Here is a 21,508-nt window from a genome sequence, read left to right on the forward strand (position 1 = left end):
CTCCTCCATGGACCTGCACCATACAGGGCAGTGACATGGGGCTGCCACCACAGTGAGGCAGCCCACCCACCCCGCACCTACCTCCACAGCCTCACCTGGCGCTCTGGCACACCCCACCTTGGGGCTCCAGCAGGACCCCTGCGCTAGTCCCTCCCCATCGCCTCCTCAGATCTGTGCTCCAACCACAACAGCTGCCCCAGGATGCCTCTGCCCATCACCATCAGATTTGCTGTGTGCTGACTTTGGGTGTTGTTTGTCCTTGACCTGCCCCACGGGACAAGGACAGCACAAGGGCAGGGAGACCCCGTGAGGGCAGGAGCCTGTCTACTCCATCACCATCTGCAGCGCCCAGAGCTGACCATGGCCAGCAGGGCTCGGGAGGCACATCCACACGCCGAGGGCCACCTGGGGCCAGCACCACTCGAGGCCCTTCCTCGCACACACCCCGCGTGTCTAAGAAGCCCTCCCCGGGCAGGCGGGAGTGCCCTGCCACTGTGTATAAGACTTGGGCTCTGTTAGTTAAGAAACTGCCGGGTCACCTCCCAGTTGGCCATGACGCCAGGACTCTGCTGTCAGAAAGCAGATGGCCAACCGCAGCACTGCCTGGTCACCCGAAACTTTGTCACTGAGCTCTCATTCGGCCCACGGCTCTCAGGGCAGATGACATCACCCAACCACCATGGCGGCCTGGCCACCTTGAACCTCTCTCCCTCCAGCTCTGGGGACAGAGACCCCAATACACTTGGGAAGGGGAGGTGAAGGGGGGCCCTGAGAATACCCTAACCAGAGCACAAAGGTGAATCCAGGGGTCTGAGGGTCCCTCAGCACCCCCACCAGCCCAGGCCCCACCAGGCCAGAGGTGCCCTCAAGTCCCCAACACTCCTGTGCCTCCCTGTGCCACAGCCTCCACTCCAGGAACCCACTGCATCTGTGCGTGGAGTCACAGGCCAGGTGGGCCAAGTGCTGGCCAAGCCTGGGAGGGACCTGCTGCCCAGTCCACAGGGCACGGCCTCCAAAGCCCCTGCCCCAGCCTGACAGCAGCTGCGCAGGACACTCCCCATGCCCTACCTCTGGCTGACAGCTTCTTGGTGTTGATGATCTTGGCTGCATACTCATGGCCGGTGCAGAGCTTGACACAGCGTCGGACCACAGAGAAAGCCCCCCTGGGGAGGAAAATGGGGGAGCGAGAGACAGAGACAGAGACAGACAAGGAGAAAGAGAGAGAGTGGATTAATCTCCCCATAAACACTCCCCATTAAGCATTCAGCCATCAGCCCGGCCTCGGGTAGATGGCTGTGAGTCAGAAACTGTGAGGAAGTGGGTGCTCCTCACAAGCCACTCTCAGCTGGCCCCACTCAACACCAGCAGAACAGAGGCCGGCTTCCTGACGGCTGGCAGAGCCCTGGCAGATGGCACGCCCTGGGGGGCTGTGCAGAGAAGGAGGATCGGTCAGGCCCTCGGGAGGGCGGCGGACGGGCCCGGTTCAGCTTCTGTGTGACCCACAGGCCTGTATCCTTGTGGGTTGGCTGGACCAAGAGTCTACGTCCACAGGTCTCTCAGCAGGCATCCTCAGGGGCTCTGTACCACATCCATGAGGCCCTGCTGAGTCCTCCCTAGAGGGAAATGAAGCTGGCCTTGTCTGGAAGGCCCAGCTCCAGAGGGCAGTTATATTGGGATTTGGTGCAGTCGGACATGGAGACTCAAGGAAAGTTTTGTAGGGAGGGAGAAACATCACATCGTTAAACTGCAAAGCTGGAGGAGAGGGTCCTGAGATCCTCCACTGTCCAGGCGTCATCGCAGAGGCCATGGAGGCCCAGGGTAGGGGCAAAGGGATATTCACGAACTGGCAGCCTGGGGGTAGGGAGAGGGGAGGAGGGATGGGGGACAGAGGGAGCTGACCAGCACCAACCATGGTCCAGAGCCCAAGAGACACACGGAAGGAATCCGGTTAAGGCTGCTGAGGCCATCGAGAAGAGGCCCTGAACGTACCCTACAAAGCCTGGCCTGCGGAGGAGCTCCTGCCCCAGCTTCAGGGCACCCTGAGGGAGTCAGTGCCACCCAATGGGAGCCACAGAGCCTATGAGGCAGGAGGGGAGGGGGCCAGTGCCCACCAGGAGGCACCGAAGAATCTGACTAGTCACCACCGTTGATTTAATTTGATTTCAGATTATTTGCTAAGAACAGCACATGTAAGGCAAGGGTCCTGGACAAGAAATGTCACATGAAGGGTCTGAGTCCAGACAGAAGGGCCAGCGGATGCTTTCAGGCTGGCGTTGGGAGAAAGGGGGGCTTGGAGGAAGCCCACCACCAGGCAGGCACCCACCAGTGCAAACCTGAGCATGCACGGCCCTCCCGTGTCTGCACCTGCAAAGTGCCCAGCCTCCCCTCCCAGACAGCTTCCTCGGCCTGGACAGCCTGAGAAACCCACACGGGAGTGCAGGCCAAGGACTCTGCGTGGTGGAAGAGGAGCATCTTACATATCTACAGTCTTTCGTGGAGATAAATCTTTGTAAAAGAGTACTGTTCAATTCCTCAGAAAGATAAATAATTACACTAAATCTAATTGAACATTTTCTTAATGACTCAGGTCTTATGAGTAGTGATTGTGCTTGGGTGGCCGCTGAGCTGCATCTTAGCTTTTTAAAGTCAACCCGTGAACAGGGACAGGGGCTGCCTCAGGAGATGTGGGGGGGAGACGCGGCAGGGGCAGGCGTGGCGGGGGGAGATGACGCAGCGGGGGGAGACGCCGCGGGGGCGCTCACTGTTCACTCCGCATTCTCTTGCTCTGCTTGATTTTTTCACCATGTGCATCAGTTATGTTCTCAAAACGTTTTTAAAGAAAAATATAAAGAAAGGATTATTGTTTTTAACATATAACATTAACTTGGGAGATTGAGGTGAGGGCAAAGACCATGGGCTTTTTGCCTGGTCTGGCTTCAATCCCGGTTAGACAGGGTGACATAGCTCTCTGAGCCTCAGTTTCCCCATCCATATGACCAAGCAGAAGGGCTTTCTGGGGCCACTACTGTGTGGCTGTTTGCCAGACTTCTTGATCAGGAGAGGTGAGAGCTTCCAGAAACGAGTCCTGAGCTACCATCTGTCGCGCTCTGACCCCTAGAAGGCTCAGTGGCCTCAGTGGCCGCAGGGCTGACCTGGCAGGCCTCCACTGCGTGCTCTGGACCAGGCCCTGAAGGGAGCCGGGAGTCTGGGCCTCCCTGCACTGGGACCCGATCACACACTGCAGGGCTGACCCTCAGTGGGAAGTTCAACACACTGCACATCTATGCCAAGCTGATGATGCCTGTAAGGCACCGCTATGGTGAGCCCATCCCGGGAGCCGGGAGGACACCCAAGTGCAGCTTCCCACCAGCACAGCAGCCTACCAGCTGCTGGCCGGACTCAGGTACAGGAGCAAAGGGCGGCAAGCCACAGCTGTTCCCAGCACATGACATCCACGCACCATACCACCAAGAGTCTGGCAGCAGGTGGGTGGGTCTAGGGATTCCTCCAGTTGGTCCCTCTCCCCTCCCTGGGTCAGGCAGCTCCTTTCTCCTCTGCAGAAGGCTCCAGAGCCACCCCTGCACCATCGGCCTGGGTCAGAGCAGTCAGCAATCAGCGAAGGCGGGGCAGGGAACACAGGTAAGACTGCCAGAGCCAGGGGGCCGAGGCCAGGCAGCCCACAGAGGAAGGAGGAAGGCATGGCTGGGGGCCTCGGGATGAGTGTAGGATGGGAGCACCAGGCCGCGCAGCTGCAGTGACATACGAGGTGGCAGGCACAGTGCCAGGCACCCGGCAGACACTCGCAGGAAGGGCCCGGGGTGCAGGGCCCGGGGGTGAGGAAGGCCCTGCTCTTGGACACAGGCCTGCAGGTGGGGTGGAGGGCACCCTCAAGAAGAGAGGACAGGGTCCCCTTTCCCAGGGACTCGGATGCCCCCAGAGGGAGAAGGTGGCCAGCTGGGGGAAGAGCAGGAGGGCCGGCTCCCAAAGACACCACTGCCCCCTCCGCCCTGCTCCTGGGCTCCGCCTCTCCCACGCCTTCTGTCCCCCACCGCAGCCCCAGACCTTCTCTGAGCCCCAGTGTCATCGCCGTACCCAATCTCTCCCTCTCCTCTCTCCTCTGGGGGACTTAAGGAATGCATGCTTAAGTCTCCCACCCCCGTCATTTGCCTGCTTCACCCACCACTTCCCCTAAAGAGCACCCTGAAAGGGGCTCCTCCCCATAATGGCTGTCCACCCGCACCCATCCTGCCATCTCCCCAGGGGACTTGGGCTGGCAGCTGCAGATCCACCTCTGCCTCCTCCCCTTCCTGGTGGTTCTGCCACTTGCCAGACAGCAATCTGTCACAGGAAGCCCCTTTGGAAGTGTCAGCCCTCTTGAGAAGCGGCCACAAACACATTTAGCATGAGCCATGCAGGCCACGGCTGGGGCCCCAACATCTCTGGCTTCCCCCAGAGCAAAGAAGCCAGCACCATCAACGTCCTCCCTTGCAACCCAGTGCTTGCCCGCCAGAGTTTATAAACATTGAGAGACAACACTGACAAAGAGCCTAGATCTGCATCGTAAGCCTGTCCCTGCTGCCAAGGGCAAACTCCTATGTGTCCTTCAAGATCCAATGCAAACAGCTGCCCCCTTTCCCAGCTCGCACAGAAAGTCAGCTTGGTCTTTAGATATTGCACCTCTCGTGTTCCTTAGGTTAGTTTACTTAATTATTTACCTGTTCACTTTTACCACTCCCCCTTCCAGTGGCTCTCTATGGGCAGAGTGCCCTACACTCTGGACCTAGGTATCAGGCACAGTGCCTAGGCTGTGATATAGGAGCAAGAACTGACCTGCAAGCAATACAGTGGGCTGTGGAGTGTGGAGCTGCTGGGCCTCAGGGCTTGTCCAGCCCAGCAGTACAGGAAGAGCAGCCCCTAGAGTGTCCCAGCAGGAGGGGAGACCCACCAAGGTTTCCGGGAACTGTGGGTAGATGGGTCTGTGCTACAATGAGGCCATAAGGCCCTGGTCAGAGCCAGGGGGTACCCCAAGTAAATAAGGCCTGGAGCTTAGGCTCCCCACCTCCCCACCAGCGCACACACAGGCTCGAAACCCTGTCTTCTTGTTCGGAAGCACGGGTGGGCCTAGCAGGTGGCAGCATGGTCCTCAGGCTCAGCAAAGAATGCCTTGGATGGCACTGCAGGTGCACAGACTGACCACACGCCTGCCCCTGGGGTGTGGCCCGCCCCAGGCAGCTGCAAGGGCACAGTGGGTTGGGGCAAAGGCAGGAAGTAGCTGGAAGAGGTGCTCCTATGGGATCCCAGGTCGATGTTCCTGTGGGCTGCGAACTGCATCTGAACATCAAGGTTGCCTGCATGATGGCCTGCGTGGGACGAATGCTACTGAGCCAGGCTGAAAGCAATTTTGAATAACCTGTTCAGATCATGAGGCCCCCGGGCACCTAGCATATTACGGTGCTTTTAAAATCAAATAAAGCTAATTAAAACAAGAAAACACTCTTTGAGTCCTTGCTTTGTGGAAGGCTCTGAACGCTGTCTCATTTACAGTGGGATCAACAGTACCAGGGTAACCTGTCCTGAAAGAGAAGGGGAAGAATGGTGAGAATGGAGCCCCAGAACTACGTGGCCTGTTCCTATGACTGCACCTGCTCGGGCACCTCCTTTACTGCAGGGGGCTCAGCCTCCTCGCGTGATAATGGGGTGAAGGCCACCTGCGAGGAGAGGTGCTGAATGTAGCTGCCCTGACTGCAGCTACCTAGGGCAGTCGGTGTTTCACGGGCATCCTGTGGGCTCCCGGGGCTTCACGGGCAGAGGCGGCAGGAAGTGTCATTGTCTGCAGGATGCCCCATCCGCCTCTGTCTCCTCCCCACATCCAGTCTATGGCTTCTCTGGCTCCACAACAGACTGCTGGTCCAGGCCCTGGCTTTCCCAACTCTGAGCTGTCCCCCCACCCCCATGCCTGCCTCTTCCCTCCAGTCCCCACTTGAAACCAGCCACCTGTTGCTGACTATCCATGGCTCCCACCAACCCCCACGGAGCTCCCCACTGCAGGTGGCTCTGTGACCTGCCCCGCTCTCCACTAGGAGCTGGTCGCACTGCGGCCCTCCCCAGCTTCCCACACCTCTCCCCGGCGAGCTGGGAGGAGGTGTGTCCCTGAGCAGCATGGCTGGAGTTCGTGTGAGGCCCCAGAGAGCAGGAATATGCTGGGTCTCACTCGCCTTGCCCCCAGCAGGACCACACAACAGCCCCTCTAGGGCCCTCTCATGCCTCACCTTCACTGGTGAAGAGTGGGGGTTACCATGATTACCGGCTCTTGGGGTGCCAGTTAAGACACTTGGTAATGACACCAGGGAGGGAAGGTTGGACCCTGGGTCCCCACCGCCCATCCCGTGTGGTCACGTAGACCTTGCTCAGGCGCCCTCCCCAGCCACCTCACAAGGGCTGGTGACTTCCATCAGTAATATAGCAGTGATTGTCCCCCTACACAGAATGAGGTGACACATGTACCAGCCACAACACAGTATCCGGCATCCAGAAAGAGCTGGCAGTGTGATTCTGCTGTCAGGATGGCATGGGCGGGGACCCGGGCTCTCGGGGCTGCCTCGTGCATGTGATCCCCACGACAGGCTGCTGAGCTCCTGCAGGGCAGCGCTGGGCCACACAGGATCAAAGCGGCCTCCGCATTAGCCCACTCAACACTTGGATTCTGTTCCCTTAGAGGAAATTTCGGAGGCAGCAGCTTCTCTCCCTGTTCCTCTCTCTGCCTCCCGCAGCCCATGTCCACAGCGTCCAGTTTCCTCCCCGAGCACTGGGGCCTGTGCCACCCGAGCCAGGGCTACCTGCCTCAACCCTGAGCCTCGCAGGTTGGCTGCAGTTCACAGGCGTGTGCACACACACGCGTGCACTCTCCTCATTCAGACGTTGCAGCATGGGCTGGAAATGCCTCTCGGATTCCCAACAACAGTGACAGCCAAGGGCCATGGGACCCCTTTGATCTACAGCAAGGCCACACGCAATCCCAGGAAGTTCTTAAATTTTAGAATTTTAGAAAGAAGCTAAGGAGCCTTGAGTAAAAGCAAAAGATCCAAGTCTGGCTGACCTGTTTTGTAAATCGAAATTTCCCATCCAGGTTTTGCGTGTGATGCTCCCCACGCGGGCCAGGCACTGTCTCCGTAGTAACAAGCACAGCTCCCTCCCCCCGCAGGTCCTCCAGAGCAGGTCCTTCTGGAAGAGTCTGGGCCAGCCACAGAAGCACTCTCAGGCCGACAGCTTTATTTCCTGCTGTAAATTAATAAATGGTTGTTCTGAAACCAGCCTCAGGGCACCTACGTCCTTTCTTGCCTGGCTGGCCCCAGGTGGGCTCCATGAGGAGGCCTGGGCTAGGGGTGGGGGACACCCAGAAGGCACAAGTCCACTGACCTCATGCAGACCTTCGTGTTTTTCCTGTATGGGTGAAACTAAATCAAATTGGTATTTATTTGTGTGTTGGCTTAAAAACACAGTTCCTACCTTTGATTAAAATGAGCTCTTGGGAGTGCCAGAGGGGGAGGTCCTTTTATATTCTAATCTTGACCTAAGCAATTTGGTGGAAACAGTAACTTTTATATGGAACAGAGTGCTGAGGTTGTTGTGGGTTTTTTCTTTTGTGTATTTTTCTGCTTATGATAATGCAAAAACATAACTCACGTTCACAGTAGATGGAATGTATGTTTGTATTATTGTTACGTTTATGATGTTTGCTATGGAGTAAACAAGAGGGTCTACAGAACGCGTTGACGTCGTCTCCATAACCCACAGCATGGTCAGTAGGGCCCCACCGATGTTTGTATGTGTGCAAGTGTGCAGCTCTGCACCATGAGGAGGTGTCTTCTTACACGATCAGGGGGCTCTTGCTGCCACTTTCCACTTTGTCCCCTCACTATGTCCCCCGCACTGTTAATGAAGCCTCAACAGCATGATCTGACAGCTGCATACTTCTTTGCTCATGGATACCGTCCTGTGGATGCCTGCATGGTATTTACCCATCCCCAGCCTCTCTGACCCTGGGGTTTGGGCAAGGGAGGACAGTATTTGGGCTTCTGAGGAGTTTTGGACAAGCATGTGCCCCGCCAGGCAGGAGCTGGAGTCCCCAGGCCCAGAGCAACATCCCACAGGGAGGCGGGTGGGCATTCCTCCCTGCAACTGGCAGGACGTTCCCCAGGCAGGTGCAATCCGAGTCCCCAGGGCTGTGTTGTCCACTCTGCTCAGGGCCCAGGCATCCTGGGTTCTAAAAAGTAGGTCTGAGGTGACCCTACTGGAGACAAGCAGCTGGACACACTCATTTCTGCTTGTGAGACCCAAACTCGCTGTGGCCTGGGCCGGCACCCAAGCACGTGCCTTATCAGCATGGGAGTTCCTATTTTGTATTTGACTTTTGTATTTAACATGACTTCACACACGAGTCCCACATTTTGACCGAGATCACATACTCACTTATAGGAAACAACATTCCCTCAAGTTGACACACCACTGATAGCTGGGTGCTTCCTCGATTAGCAAGCATTTAGGAGGTCTCTAACTTCCCTTCTCAAAAATGGCCTGCCATGACTGTTTCAGTTATTTCAGTAGCATTCACTTCCAAAAGCACAATTCACGTCAATTCTTCCAAACTTGGAATCTGGGTAGCTCATACAGCCCCAGAGAGAGTTCCCAAAGCTCTTTCCTGCTTTGGCCCAAGGGCTCCCCACCGCCAGCTTTGGAGCCCAATGAGAGCTAAAGTCCTAACTTATCCATGCTTTATGAGTCTGCTCGGGCTGCTGCAACAAAGTACCACCAACCAAGCGGTTTAAACAACAGATATATGTTTTCTTACAGTTCTGGTGGCCAGAAGGCAGAGATTAGGGCTGGTTCCTTCCTAGGGCTGGGGGGAGAATCTGTTCCTTACCTCTCTCCTTGGATTCCAGTGCTGCCTGCAATTCTTGGTGCTAGTTGGCTTCTAGATGCATCACCCCAATCTCTGCCTTCACAGTTACATGGTATTCTCTCTGCGTGTGTCTCTGTGTCCAAGAACACCCGTTTATAAGAACGCCAGTCACATCTCCAATATGACCTCATCCTAACTTGACTAATTACATCTGCTACTATCCTATTTCCAAATACAGTCACATTTTGAGGACTGGGCTTCCACATACATGAATTCTGGGGGATGCAGTTCAGCCCAGGATGCAAGCTGAGCCCAGGTCTGCCTTGTGGAATCTGCCACTGTGTGCAGCTACAGCAGGCAAACACTTCCCAAATCACACTCTGCAAACATAAGCTTCAGAGGACATTAACAGATGCTAGGTGTAAAAGGGGTTCTGTGAGAAAAGGAGTTTGGGAACCAATAGGTTAGACAATGCTTCCTTCCTTCCTTTCTTTAACTGCAGGACTTCTCAGGGCCTTTAATGGGATCATCTGTACTGTGAATCTCCAAGAAGGGACTATGAGGTTCATCCTTTTCTTAACCTATTTGACCACAGAAATCTTTATTCAAAAAGGCTCTGGAGGGCCAGCAGTAGAAGGAGAAGGAACTTCTATTCTTAGGACTCAACACTGGCCCCTTTCTGAAACCCTGTGTGATCCACTGAAGCCACAACAGATACTTCTGATGAAATGAACACATTAACAAAGAAACACATGGCAAGAGCCGGGCAGAAACCTCTCCTGTCCATCCACCTGATGTCCACAGGCTCATCCAAGGAACACCCAAATTTGACGGCTCCACCCCACAGCAGCAGCCACTGCCCTGGGGTCTTTGTGGGTGCATCTCAGAACGAGAAAACCCCAGCAGGACACTCTCTGCTCTCTGCCCCTCTCAGCAGAGTGGTGTGGCTGCCCCTCTCGGCCTCCTGGGGGCCAGGCGCTCCTCCCATCAGAGCCCCTCTCTCAGGGGCAGGGCCCTTCCCACCCACCTGTGCAGGAAGCCACTCGCTTCGGTGCTTCAAAGTCTCAAACCTGCCAGGTCCCTGGTCACCGTTCTGCTAAATTTCCTCCCAGATACTGAATGGCTCATCATCCAGTCAAGCCAGGAAAGTATATTCAGAGACACCATTTTCTTCACATTTTTGACAATGCTATGAGCAGAGCACAGACCATTTCTTAACCAAATACGCTCATGACAAAATCCCCCATATGCCCTGGTGAGGTTCACAGGGGAATGGTGATGCATGGGAGCGCTTCCACATTTTCACATGGGTCAACGTGGTCGTGGTCACTTCCAGACAGCCAGATCGAGTCTGTACAGGTTTTCCTCCCATATGTTGACAATCCCGTATAGCAGTGGTCCCCAGCCTTTCTGGCACCAGGGACTGGTTTTATGGAAGGCAATTTTCCCACAGACTGGGGCGGGGGCTAGGGGAAAATAGTTTGAATAGAATGAAACCGTTCCACCTCACATCATCAAGCATTAGTTAGATTCTTTTAAGGAGCGCGCGACCTAGATCCCTCGCTTGCGCAGTTCACAATAGGGTTCGTGCTCCTATGAGAATCTAACACCGCTGCCGATCTGACAGGAGGCGGAGCTCAGGCCGTGATGCTGGCTTGCCCACGGCACATCTCCTGCTGTGCAGCCCAGTTCCTGGTCCGTGTACTGGTCCCAGTACTGGTGCGTGGCCTGACGGTACCCGGCTGTATAGGATAGCAGAACAGTGTGATTTTTGACTTGTTTCTGTGACACTGTCTTCAATTTCGGCCTCAGGGGCCTCACGTCTCATACTGCCCAGACCCACTGCCAGGATCCGCTACAGCCAGGACCCTCTGGGTCATCCTGGAGAGCTCAAGGCAAGAAAGCCAATGACAGCAAGGCAGTGGGCAGCAATCTGCGGTCGGGTGAGGTCCAACTGGCTCTCAAGGCTCCACACATCCCTAGAAAGCTAATTCTCCCTCTTTCCACCCAGCACCCCGCACGCCTGGCTGACCCCTCTCCAAGGAAGGAAACCCCCTGTCTCTGCCTCTCTTCTCGGGTCCTCCTGCTCTCATCAAAGTCCCCAACACCAAGGCACCACATCAGACGCCCCGTCTGTGTATCACAGGGCCGACGGAAGGGGTGCAAAAGAGGCAGGACAAGGGCACAAGCATCCTGGGATGCATGCTGCTGATGTGATGGGTGGCCTTAGACGTGGCGCGCACAGGTAGCAAAAGGGCTATGGAACAGACAGTCGGTCCCCAGGCACTGATTGCTCCCTCTCTGTCCCGGCGACCAGCCCAGAACAGGCATGCAGAAGGCACTGGGCAGTGCTTGCCCAGGGATGGTGGGAACGCTGGGGCTTGGCTGCACGTGCCCTGGGATTGATTGGCAATGTCTGCACTGAGCACCAGAAGGGGACCACGGATGCACATCATGAGATCTCTATGTGTGATTTAGAAAGATCTATGAGTCAACAGGCTACCTCCTGGCCCTGGATCAGTCCCTCCTGATTTGTATAAGTGTCATCTCCTGGCCCTCTGCTCCTCATCTCCCCAAAGGGCACCCAGGCCAGCACCCTCACCATCTTGGTACCCTGCCCATAGCTTGGCCATATATAGGCTGGTGTATGTTTGTATGACAATTCTATGGGGGTGCTGGCCTCTCTAAGACCAAACAGGACACTCCCAGGACACTACGGCAGTGCACCCACCCCGCCCAACAAAAGGTCAGCTAGGTCCCAGGGAACAGCAGAGTCAGATACAGATGGAGATTGGCAGATGCTGATGGTGTATCCTTCCCAGCAGGCGCTGCACTTTCTGTCCCACCTGGGATGCGGAAAGTCAAGGGAAGACAATCAAGGCCCACAATTCTGGACTCAGAAAAGCCAAGGGGAGATTAGAAAGATGGGAGGTTTGAATCAGGAAGACCTGGGGTGAATTCTGGACTTATAACTTAGTGCTGGTCTGCAAAATGGGTTTGATGATACCTATTACCCAGGGTTGATGTGTTAGAATAACAGGTGTCTACCTCAAATGACACTGAAAAATAACTTCTGGGTAGATTTTTTAAAAATACCTAAATGTAAACAAACAAACAAACAAAAAAACCCTAAAAAATGTAAAAAGTAAAGCTTAAAACATTGGTCTAGCATGTGAGAAGCTTGGAAGTCGTCACTCCTGTTTTTACAGACAAAGAGCTAAACAAACTGAAAATCAACAACTCTTCTTAGATCCATCAGAGAACTGAGGTTGCAGGAAAACTGCTGCCTCCAAAATTGGCAGATAGAGAGAATTACAACTTACCATCACTTCTCAGCCTTTCTTTAAAATCAAGTGTGGAGAATCACAACTTACCAGGGCAGAAACCTCCATGGAACCAGTACTGGGGCAGGAAAACCTAAACTGTAATTGCCGAATTGCTAAATGCTCAGTGTGGACAAGTCTGAGAATTCCAGGGTGCGCAGCCTTAGCAGGGCGCACCCACACTTTTGTAAGTTCTACCTCCAGGAGCCCTACCAGGTTCTCACAGCAAAGACTGCAGGAAAACTCCCCAGGGCTTCTGGCAGGGGGAGGAGAAAAGTATTCATTTTGAAATATGCCAGAGCGTTCTGTTCTTCTTAACAAAGCCTGCCCTCAGGAGAAATTATCTTACTACAGCCCAACCTGCTGGGGCTTTATCAGAGCCAAACCTGCCTTGGGAAAGGGAAATACCCAACTCCAGCCCCCTCCAGCCACCCTGTAGTACATAAGCCAGTGGAAGGGAGAGACTGAGAAGCACTTGTGAAGGTCACAGCACAGGGGCAGGCACACGCTGACTAAAATACTGAGGCCTAATTATAGGAGTACAGAATGCTTCCTTTCCCCCAACATCCTGCTGTCACATTACTGAAGGCCTGTTCACCACATCCCTTTTACCCAGTACATCATGTCCAGCTTTCAATAAAAAACTACAAGGCTTATAAAAAGGCAGAAAAAATAGTCTGAAGATACAGAGCATGCACCAGAACCAAAGCTTTTGGGAACTATCAAACCGGAAACTTAAAACAACTGTAATTCCCATGCTAAAGGCTCTAATGGGAGAAGTGGACAACATACAAGAACAGGTGGGTGATATAAGTAAAGAGATGGAAGTTAAAATGCTAGAAATCAAAAATGCTGTAACAGAAATAAATAATTCTTCGATGCAGACTAGACACAGCTAAAGAACCAATCAGTGAGTTTGAAAACGTATCAATAGGAACTTCTAAAACTAAAATGCAAAGACAAAAACAGAATGAAAAAGACAAAACAAAATAATCCAAGAACTATGGAAAAATTACAAAAGATATAAATGCATACAATGGAAATATCAGAAGGAGAAGAAAGGGGAAAAGCAGAATAAATATTTGAAGTAATGTTGACTGAGGCTTTCCAAAATTGAAGCCAGGCACCAAACCACAAATCCAGGATGCTCAGAGAATTCCTAGCAGAAGAAATACCCCAAAGTGTACATCTGGTCATATCACATCAAACTGCAGAAAATCGAAGAGAAAATCTTGAAATAACCCAGAAGCAAAAAATGCCTTACCTTGTCAAGGGGCAAAGAAGCATTACATTAGACTTCTCAAGCTCACAAGAAGAGAGTGGAGTAAAATATCTAAAGTGTTGAAAGAAATGAACCACTAACCTAGAATTCTGTATCCAGAGAAATTATCCATCAAAAATAAAGGAGAAACAAAGATGTTCTCAAACAAAAATTGAGGCAATTGGTCACCAGTATACCTGCCTTGTAAGAAATGTTAAAAGAAATTATTCAGAAAGAAGGAAAATGACATAGCTCAGAAACTTGGATCTACATAAAGAAAGGAAGAGACTGAGAGAAGAAATAAGTGAAGGTAATATGAAATCTTTTTTCTAATTATTCATTGATCTAATAGATAACAATTTGTTCAAAATAATGATACCAACAGTGTATTTGGTAATTATCATTTATGGATAAGTGAAAGAAAGCAACATTATCAGGGATAGGAGAGAGGAATTAGAAATACTCTGCTATAATCTATAAGGTATTTGCATTACTTCATTACCTGTGAAATGGTATAGTGTTATTTGAGAGTGGACTTGGGTTAGTTGTAGAGGTATATAGGTATATTGCAAACTCTAGGACAACCACAGAAGAGAAAGAGGAAGAGAGGAAAAAGAAGAAGAAGGAGAGTAGGAGGAGGAGGAGGAGAAGGAGAAGGAGGAAAAGAAGGAGGAGGAGGAGGAGGAGAAGGAGGAGGAGGAAGAGGAGGAGGAGGAGCAGGAGGAGGAGGAAGAGGAGGAATGCTAAGAGAAGCAAGAGAGGAGAGAAAATGGAATCATATAAAATGCTCAATTAAACCACAGAAAGCAGAAAAAGAGTAGAAGACAAAAAAAGAAACAAAGAAAAGAAGGAAAAATAATAAACAGAAACAAATGTGGCAGCTATCAATCCAACTATATCAATAATCACTTTAAATGTCAATGGGTCTATATACGCAAATTAAAAGACAGAGATTGTCTTATTGGATCAAAAAACAAGACCAAACTCTATGTCATCTACAAGAAACCTATTTAAATATGAAGACACAAATAAGTGAAGAGTAAAGGCATGGATACTACTCAAAGTTATATCTACAGATTCAAGTGAAATTCCTATCAAAATTCCAATGACTTTTTTGCAGGGGGAAAAAAAAAAATCTTAAAATTGATATGGAGTCTCCAGGGACAAAAAAATGGTCAAAATAATCTTGAAAAAGAAAAACAAAGTTGGGGGACTCACATTTCCTGATTTCAAAACTTAATATAAAACTGGCCAGATGCAGTGCCTCATGCCTGTAATCCCAGCACTTTGGGAGGCCGAGGAGGGTGGGTCACTTGAGGTCAGGAGTTCAAGACCAGCCTGGCCAACATGGCCAAACCCTGTTCTCTAATAAAAATACAAAAATTAGCCGGGCATGGTGGTGCACACCTTTAATCCCAGCTACTCGGGAGGCTGAGGCAGGAGAATCACCTGAACCCGGAAGGTGGAGATTGAAGTGAGCTGAGATCATGCCACTGCACTCCAGCCTGGGTGACAGAGTAAGACTCCATCTCAAAAACAAAACAAAACGAAAAACCCAACCTGAATACAAAACTATAATAATCAAAATGGTCTGAAACTGGCATAAGGACAGACACAGAGACCAATGGAATAAAATAGAGTGCCCAGAAATAAATTCTCCAATATACTGATTTTCAACAAACCAATATATTGGTTATTCAGTGGAGAAAGGACAGTCTTTTCAACAAGTGGTGATGAGGAAACTGGGATACTCACATGCAAAACAATGAAGTTGGATCCTTATCTTATACAATATACAAACAGTAACTGAAAATCAATCAAAGACCTAAATTTAAGGCTAAAATTATAAAACACTTAGAAGAAAACATAGGTGGAAATCTTCATAACATTGGATTTGGCAATGATTTCTCGGATATGACATCAGAAGTGCAGGCAACAACAAAAAAAAATTAATTGGACTTCACCAAAATACAAAATTTTTGTGCATCAAAGGACACTATCAAGAGAGTGAAAAGACAACCCACAGAATTGGATAAAATATTGGCGACTCATCTATCTGATGTCGGATAAATATAGGAGAACTCCTAAACGTCAATAACAAAGAAACAAACAAGCCAATTCAAAAAATGAGCAAAGAACTTGAATAGACATTTCTCCAAAGAAGATATGCAAATGGCAAATAAGAGATGTTGAAAATATGTTCAACATCACTAGCCATGAGAGAAATCGAATCAAAACCGTAATGAGATACCACTTCACATCCATTAAGATGACTATTATAAATTTTTTTTTAATTAAAAAAAGCCTGAAAATAACAAGTGTTGGTGAGGGTGTAGAGGACTTGGAACCCTTGTGCATTGCTGGTGGGAATGTAAAATGTTGCAGCCACTGTGAAAAACAGTTTGGCAGCTCCTCAGAAAGTTAAACATAGAATTACCATATGATCCAGCAATTCCACTCCAAGGTGGATCCAAAAAAAATGTAAAGCAGGGATTCAAACAGATACTTGTATACAATATTCATAGCAGCATTATTCACAATAGTCAAAAGTAGAAGCAACTCAAATGTCCATTGACAGAAGAATGGATAAATAAAGTGTGGTCTATATATACAATGAATATTATTCAGCCTTGAAAAGGAAGGAAATCATGTCTACAACATAGACGTATCTTGAGGACATTACGCTAAGTGAAATAAACCAGTCACAAAAGACACAAATACCACATGATTCCCTTTATATGGGATACCTAGAATAGGCAAATTCATAGAGAGAAAGTAGAACAGTGGTTGCTGGAGTGAGGAGAGAAGGGGAAGTCAGTTTTTAGTGGGTACAGAATTTCAGTTGGGGAAGATGAAAAAATCCTGGACAATGATTGTGGTGATGGCAGCACAACAATGTGAATATACTTAATGTCACTGAATTGTATCCTTAGAAATGGTTAAGATAGTAAAATTTTTATGTATATATGACACAATTTAAAAATTAAAAACAAATAAAAAGAATAATTTTGATTAGCCAAATCAAAATACATATAACTGAACTGTCTACATGAATTAGAGAAAATAATCGTTTTAGGATCAATAATTTGCGATTGACCATTCTTTGTCCGTTTCTGGACTCTACCATTTATTGTGTGATCCTGAGAAAACTCCTCATCTGTAAATGGAGATGATAATAGTATCTCTTAGAGCTTTTGGAAAAGTCAAAAACAATGTATAGTCTGGTGCCTAGTAAAATGCTCAATAAATGTTAACCATGATTATTTCTTTCATGGCTAAAGAATGGATTCTTTAATGGTAAATTATACATAATGTATAATTTTGTTTTACCATAATTTAAAAAAGCAAATGGATGGAGAAAGGTGTAGCATGCTAACAATAATTAAAATAAAGCTGGAGTAACTTTATGTATATATGTGTGTGTGTGTGTATGTGTAGTTGTTCAGACAGGGTCTCACTCCGTCACAATCATGGCTCACTGTAGCCTCTACCTTCCAGGCTCAAGAAATCCTCCTCCCTCAGTCTCCCAAGTTGATGGGACTACAGGCATGTGCCACCATGGCTGGCTAATTTTTTTTATTTTTTGTAGAGATGGGGTCTTGCTATGCTCCCTAGACTGGTCTCAAACTCCTAGATTCAAGCATTCCTCTCACTTTAGCCTCCTAAGGTGCTGGGATTACAGGTGTAAGCCACCACGCCCAGCTATATATAGTAGAGACAGGGTGTTGCTATGGTGCCCAAGCTGGTCTTGAACTCCTAGACTCAAGTGATTCTCCCACCTGGACCTCCTAAAGTGCTGTGATTACACGTGGGAGCCACTGCACCCACCCAGGAGTAACTATATTGATATCAGAAAAAAAAAAAAAAACAAAAAACCAGATTTTACAACAAGGGAAATTATTGGGAATAAAGAAGAGCACTACATAATAATAAAGGGTTCAATTTTCTAAGATGATATGCAGTCCTAAACATGTGCATACCTAACACAGAGCATCAAAATATGTGAGGCAAAAACTGATGGAACTGTAAGGATAAAAAGAGGATTCCACTATCATTGTTGGTGACTTCAACACAACTCTATCAGAAATGGACAGATCCAGCAGGCAAAAAATCAGTAAGGACATGATTGAACTCAACAGCTTCATCAATCAACTAGCTCTAATGGACATCTATAGACTACTTCATCCAACAACAGCAGAATACATTTTCTTCTCAAGCTCACATGGAACAATCACCAAGATAGACCACATTTTGGGCCATAAACACATCCTGATACATTTAAAATAATAGTAATCATACAAAGTATGCTCTCAGACTGCAATGGAATTACATTAGAAATCAGTAACAGAAAGATAGCTGGAAAAGCCCAAAATACATGGAAACACCACACTTCTAAATGACACACAGACAAAAGAAAAAATGTCAAGGGAAATTTTAAAATATTTTGAACTAAATGAAAATACAACTTATCAAAATTTATAGAATGCAGCAAAGGTAGTCTTTATTATTTATTTATTTTTTAGGGACAAGGTCTCACTCTGTCATGTAGGCTGGAGTGCAGTGACACAATCATAGCCCACTGCAGTCTTGAACTCCTAGGCTCAAATGATCCTCCCGCCTCAGCCTCCTGAGTAGATAGGACTACAGGAACACACCACCATGCCCTGCGATTTGTTTGTTTGCTTGTTTGTTTGTTTGTTTAGAAACAGGATTTTGCTATGTTTCCCAGGCCTGTCTTGAACCAGGTGATACTCCCACCTTGTCCTCCCAAAGTACTGGGATTACGGGTGTAAGCCATTGCACCTGGTCAAAAGTAATCTTTAGAGGAAAATTTATAGCATCAAGTGCATACATTTTGAAAAGAAGAGGCCAGGCACAGTGGCTCACGCCTGTAATCCCAGCACTTTGGGAGGCCGTGTTGGGTGGATCACCTGAGGTCAGGAGTTCGAGACCAGCCTGGCCAACATGGTGAAACCCTGTCTCTACTAAAAATACAAAATCTAGCTGGGCATGGTGGCGCATGCCTGTAATCCCAGCTACTTAGGAGACTGAGGCACGAGAATCACTTGAACCAGGAAGTCGGAAGTTGCAATGAACCGAGATTGCGTCACTGCATTCCAGCCTGGTAACAGAGCGAGGCTCGGTCTCAAAAAAAAAAAAAAAAAAAAAAATCTAAAATCAGTAATTTAAGCTTCCACCTTAAGAAACTAGAAAAAGAAAAGCAAATTAAATCCAAAGTAAGCAGAAAAAAAGAATAAAAACTAGAGCACAAATCAATGAATTGTGCAAACAAGAAATTGATACAGAAAATCAACAAAGTCAAAAGCTAGTTATTTGAGAAGATCAATAAAATTGGAAACCTGCTAATCAGGTTAACTAAGAAAAAAAGAGAAAAGAGGCAAATTACTAATACCAGAAATAAAAATGGGGCCACCACCACAGATCCCATGGATATTAAAAGACTAATAAAGAAATACTATGAAAAACTCTATGGCCATAAATTTGATAGCCTAGATAATATGAACCAACTCCTTGAAAGATACAATCCTCTAAAACTCACACAATGAGATATAGATAATATAATGTAAATAGAACTGAATCTCTAAAAGAAATTGAATGAGTGATTAATAATTTTCCAAAGCAGAAAGCACCAGGCCCAGATTGGTTCATTGGTGAATTCTACCAAACATGTAAAGAAGAAATCATATCAATTTTCTAAAATCTCTTTTAGAAAATAGAAGCAGCAAGAATACTTGCTAATTCATTCCATGAGTATTAGCATTACCCTAATACTAAAACCAGACAAAGACATTATTTAAAGAAAAGAAATATACAGACCAAAATTTCACATGAACACAGATGCAAAAATTCTCAACAAAATATTACCAAATTGAGTCCAACAATGTATAAAAAGAATTATGTATCATGATCATGCGGGATTTATCCCAGGTATGCAAGTCTCGTTCAATATTCAAAAATTAATTACTATAATCCAATGCGTCAACAGGGTAAAGAGGAAAAATCACACGACTATATCAATAGATGCAAAAAAAGCATCTGACAAAAATCCAACACAGTTTCACGATTAAAAACTCTCAGCAAACTAGGAATACAGTGGAGCTTTCTAAACTTGATTTTTAAAAAATCTACAAAAGACCTACAGTTTACACCATACTTCATGGTGAGAAACTGGATACTTTCCACTAAGATTAGGAACAAACCAAGTATGTTCCCTTTCACCACTGCTATTCAACATCTTACTGGAAGTCCTAGCTAACATAATAAGGCGAGAAAGGGAAATAAAAGATACACTTATTGGAAAGGAAGAAATAAAACTGCCTTTGTTCATAAATGATATATCTATACAGAAAACCCCAAAGAATCAACAAAAAATTCCTGAAACTAATAAATGATTATAGCAAGGTTGCAGGATGCCAGGTTAATATATAAAAGCCATCTGCTTTCTCATATATCAGCAATGAAAGATTGGAACTGGAATTTTAAAACACAATACCATTTACATTTCATCCTCCAAAGTGAAATACTTAGGTATAAATCTAACAAAATATGTACAAGATCTATATGAGGACATTTACAAAACTCTGATGAAAAGTATCAAAGAAGAACTAAATAAATGCAGAAACAGCCCATGTTCATCAATAGGAAGATGAAATATTGTCAAATGTCAGTTTTTTCCCAAATTAATTTACCCATTCAATGCACTCACAATCAAATACCAGCAAGTTATTTTGCATATATCAACAAACTGATTCTAAAGTTTATATGGGGAGGCAAAAGATACATAATACAATAACCAACACGATATTGAAGGAGAAGAGCAAAGTCTGAGGTTTGTGAATACCAGATAGAGAAAGGATAGCCTTACCAACAATGGTGCCAGAACAACTGGATATTCAGATGAAAAAAAATGAATCTAGACACAGATCTTACACCTTTCATAATAATTAACTTAAAATGGGTCATAGACCTAAATGTAAAATGCAAAACTTTAACACTTCTAAAAAATAACATAGAAAATCTGGATGACTTTGGGTTTGGTGATGATTTCTTAGACACAATGCCAAAAGCACAATTCATGAAAGAAAAAATGATAAATTTGACTTAAAAGTAAAAAGTTCTGTTCTGTGGAAGACACTTACGAGAATTAAAAGGGAAACAACCACAGACTTGGAGAAAATATCTACAAAACACCTATCTGATAAGACTGGTTTTCAAAATATACAAGGAACCCTTAAAATTCAACAATACAGAAACAACCAGTTTAAAAATGGGCAAAAGATCTGAACAGATACCTCACCAAAGAAGATATATAGATGGAAAACAAGCATATGAAAATATGCTCGATATTATAAGTCATTAGGGAATTGCAAATAAAACAACAAAGAGCTATCACTATACACCTATTAGAATGGCCAAAATCTAGAACTCTGACACCACCAGATGCTGGTAAGAATGTGGAGCAACAGGAATTCTCATTCATTGTTGGTAGGAATGCAAAATGATACACCCACTTTGGAAGGGAGTTTGGTAGTTTCTTACAAAACTAAACATATTCTTTACCTTACACTCCAGCAATCACAATTCTTCGTACTTATGTCCACACAAAGACCTGCAAACGGATGTTTATTGCATCTTTATTCATGATTGTGAAAACTTGGAAGGAACCAAGATGTCCTTCAGTAAGCAAAGGAACAAACTGTGGTACATCCAGACAATGGAATATTATTCAGCTAAAAAGAAATGAACTATCAAGCTACACAAAGACAGCTTCCTCCTCCCCCTTAAGGAGGAAACTTAAGTGGCCATTGCTGAATAAAAGCAGCCAGTCTGAGAAGGCGACATACTGTATGAGTCCAACTGTATGACATGCTGGAAAAGGCAGAACAATGAAGACAGTCAAAAGACCAGTGGTTGGCAGGGGGTGGGTGGAGGGAGAGACAAATAGGTGGAGTACAGAGAAATTCTGGGGGCAGGTGAAACTACTCTGTGTGATACTGTAATGAC

General features: G+C 47.3%; 1 protein-coding gene across 16 annotated transcripts in view; it reads right to left on the reverse strand.

Annotated features, from left to right (window-relative positions):
• CAMK2B (calcium/calmodulin dependent protein kinase II beta) overlaps positions 1-21,508 on the reverse strand; it is a 105,975-nt gene that overhangs the window by 63,416 nt on the left and 21,051 nt on the right. For 15 of the 16 annotated variants that reach the window (XM_021935814.2, XM_031665385.1, XM_009203017.4 and 12 more), the window contains exon 2: positions 1,069-1,163. Coding sequence is in view for 15 of the 16 variants with exons in the window: in XM_031665385.1 (XP_031521245.1) it covers positions 1,069-1,163 (95 nt within the window). In the remaining variant the exon portion in view is untranslated. Of the gene's footprint in view, positions 1-1,068; positions 1,164-7,096; positions 7,297-21,508 lie in introns of those variants that run through there. The other variant, XM_009203012.4, reaches the window with a different exon arrangement.

Source organism: Papio anubis, chromosome 4, assembly GCF_008728515.1.
Source record: "Papio anubis isolate 15944 chromosome 4, Panubis1.0, whole genome shotgun sequence".
Classification (NCBI taxonomy): domain Eukaryota; kingdom Metazoa; phylum Chordata; class Mammalia; order Primates; family Cercopithecidae; genus Papio; species Papio anubis.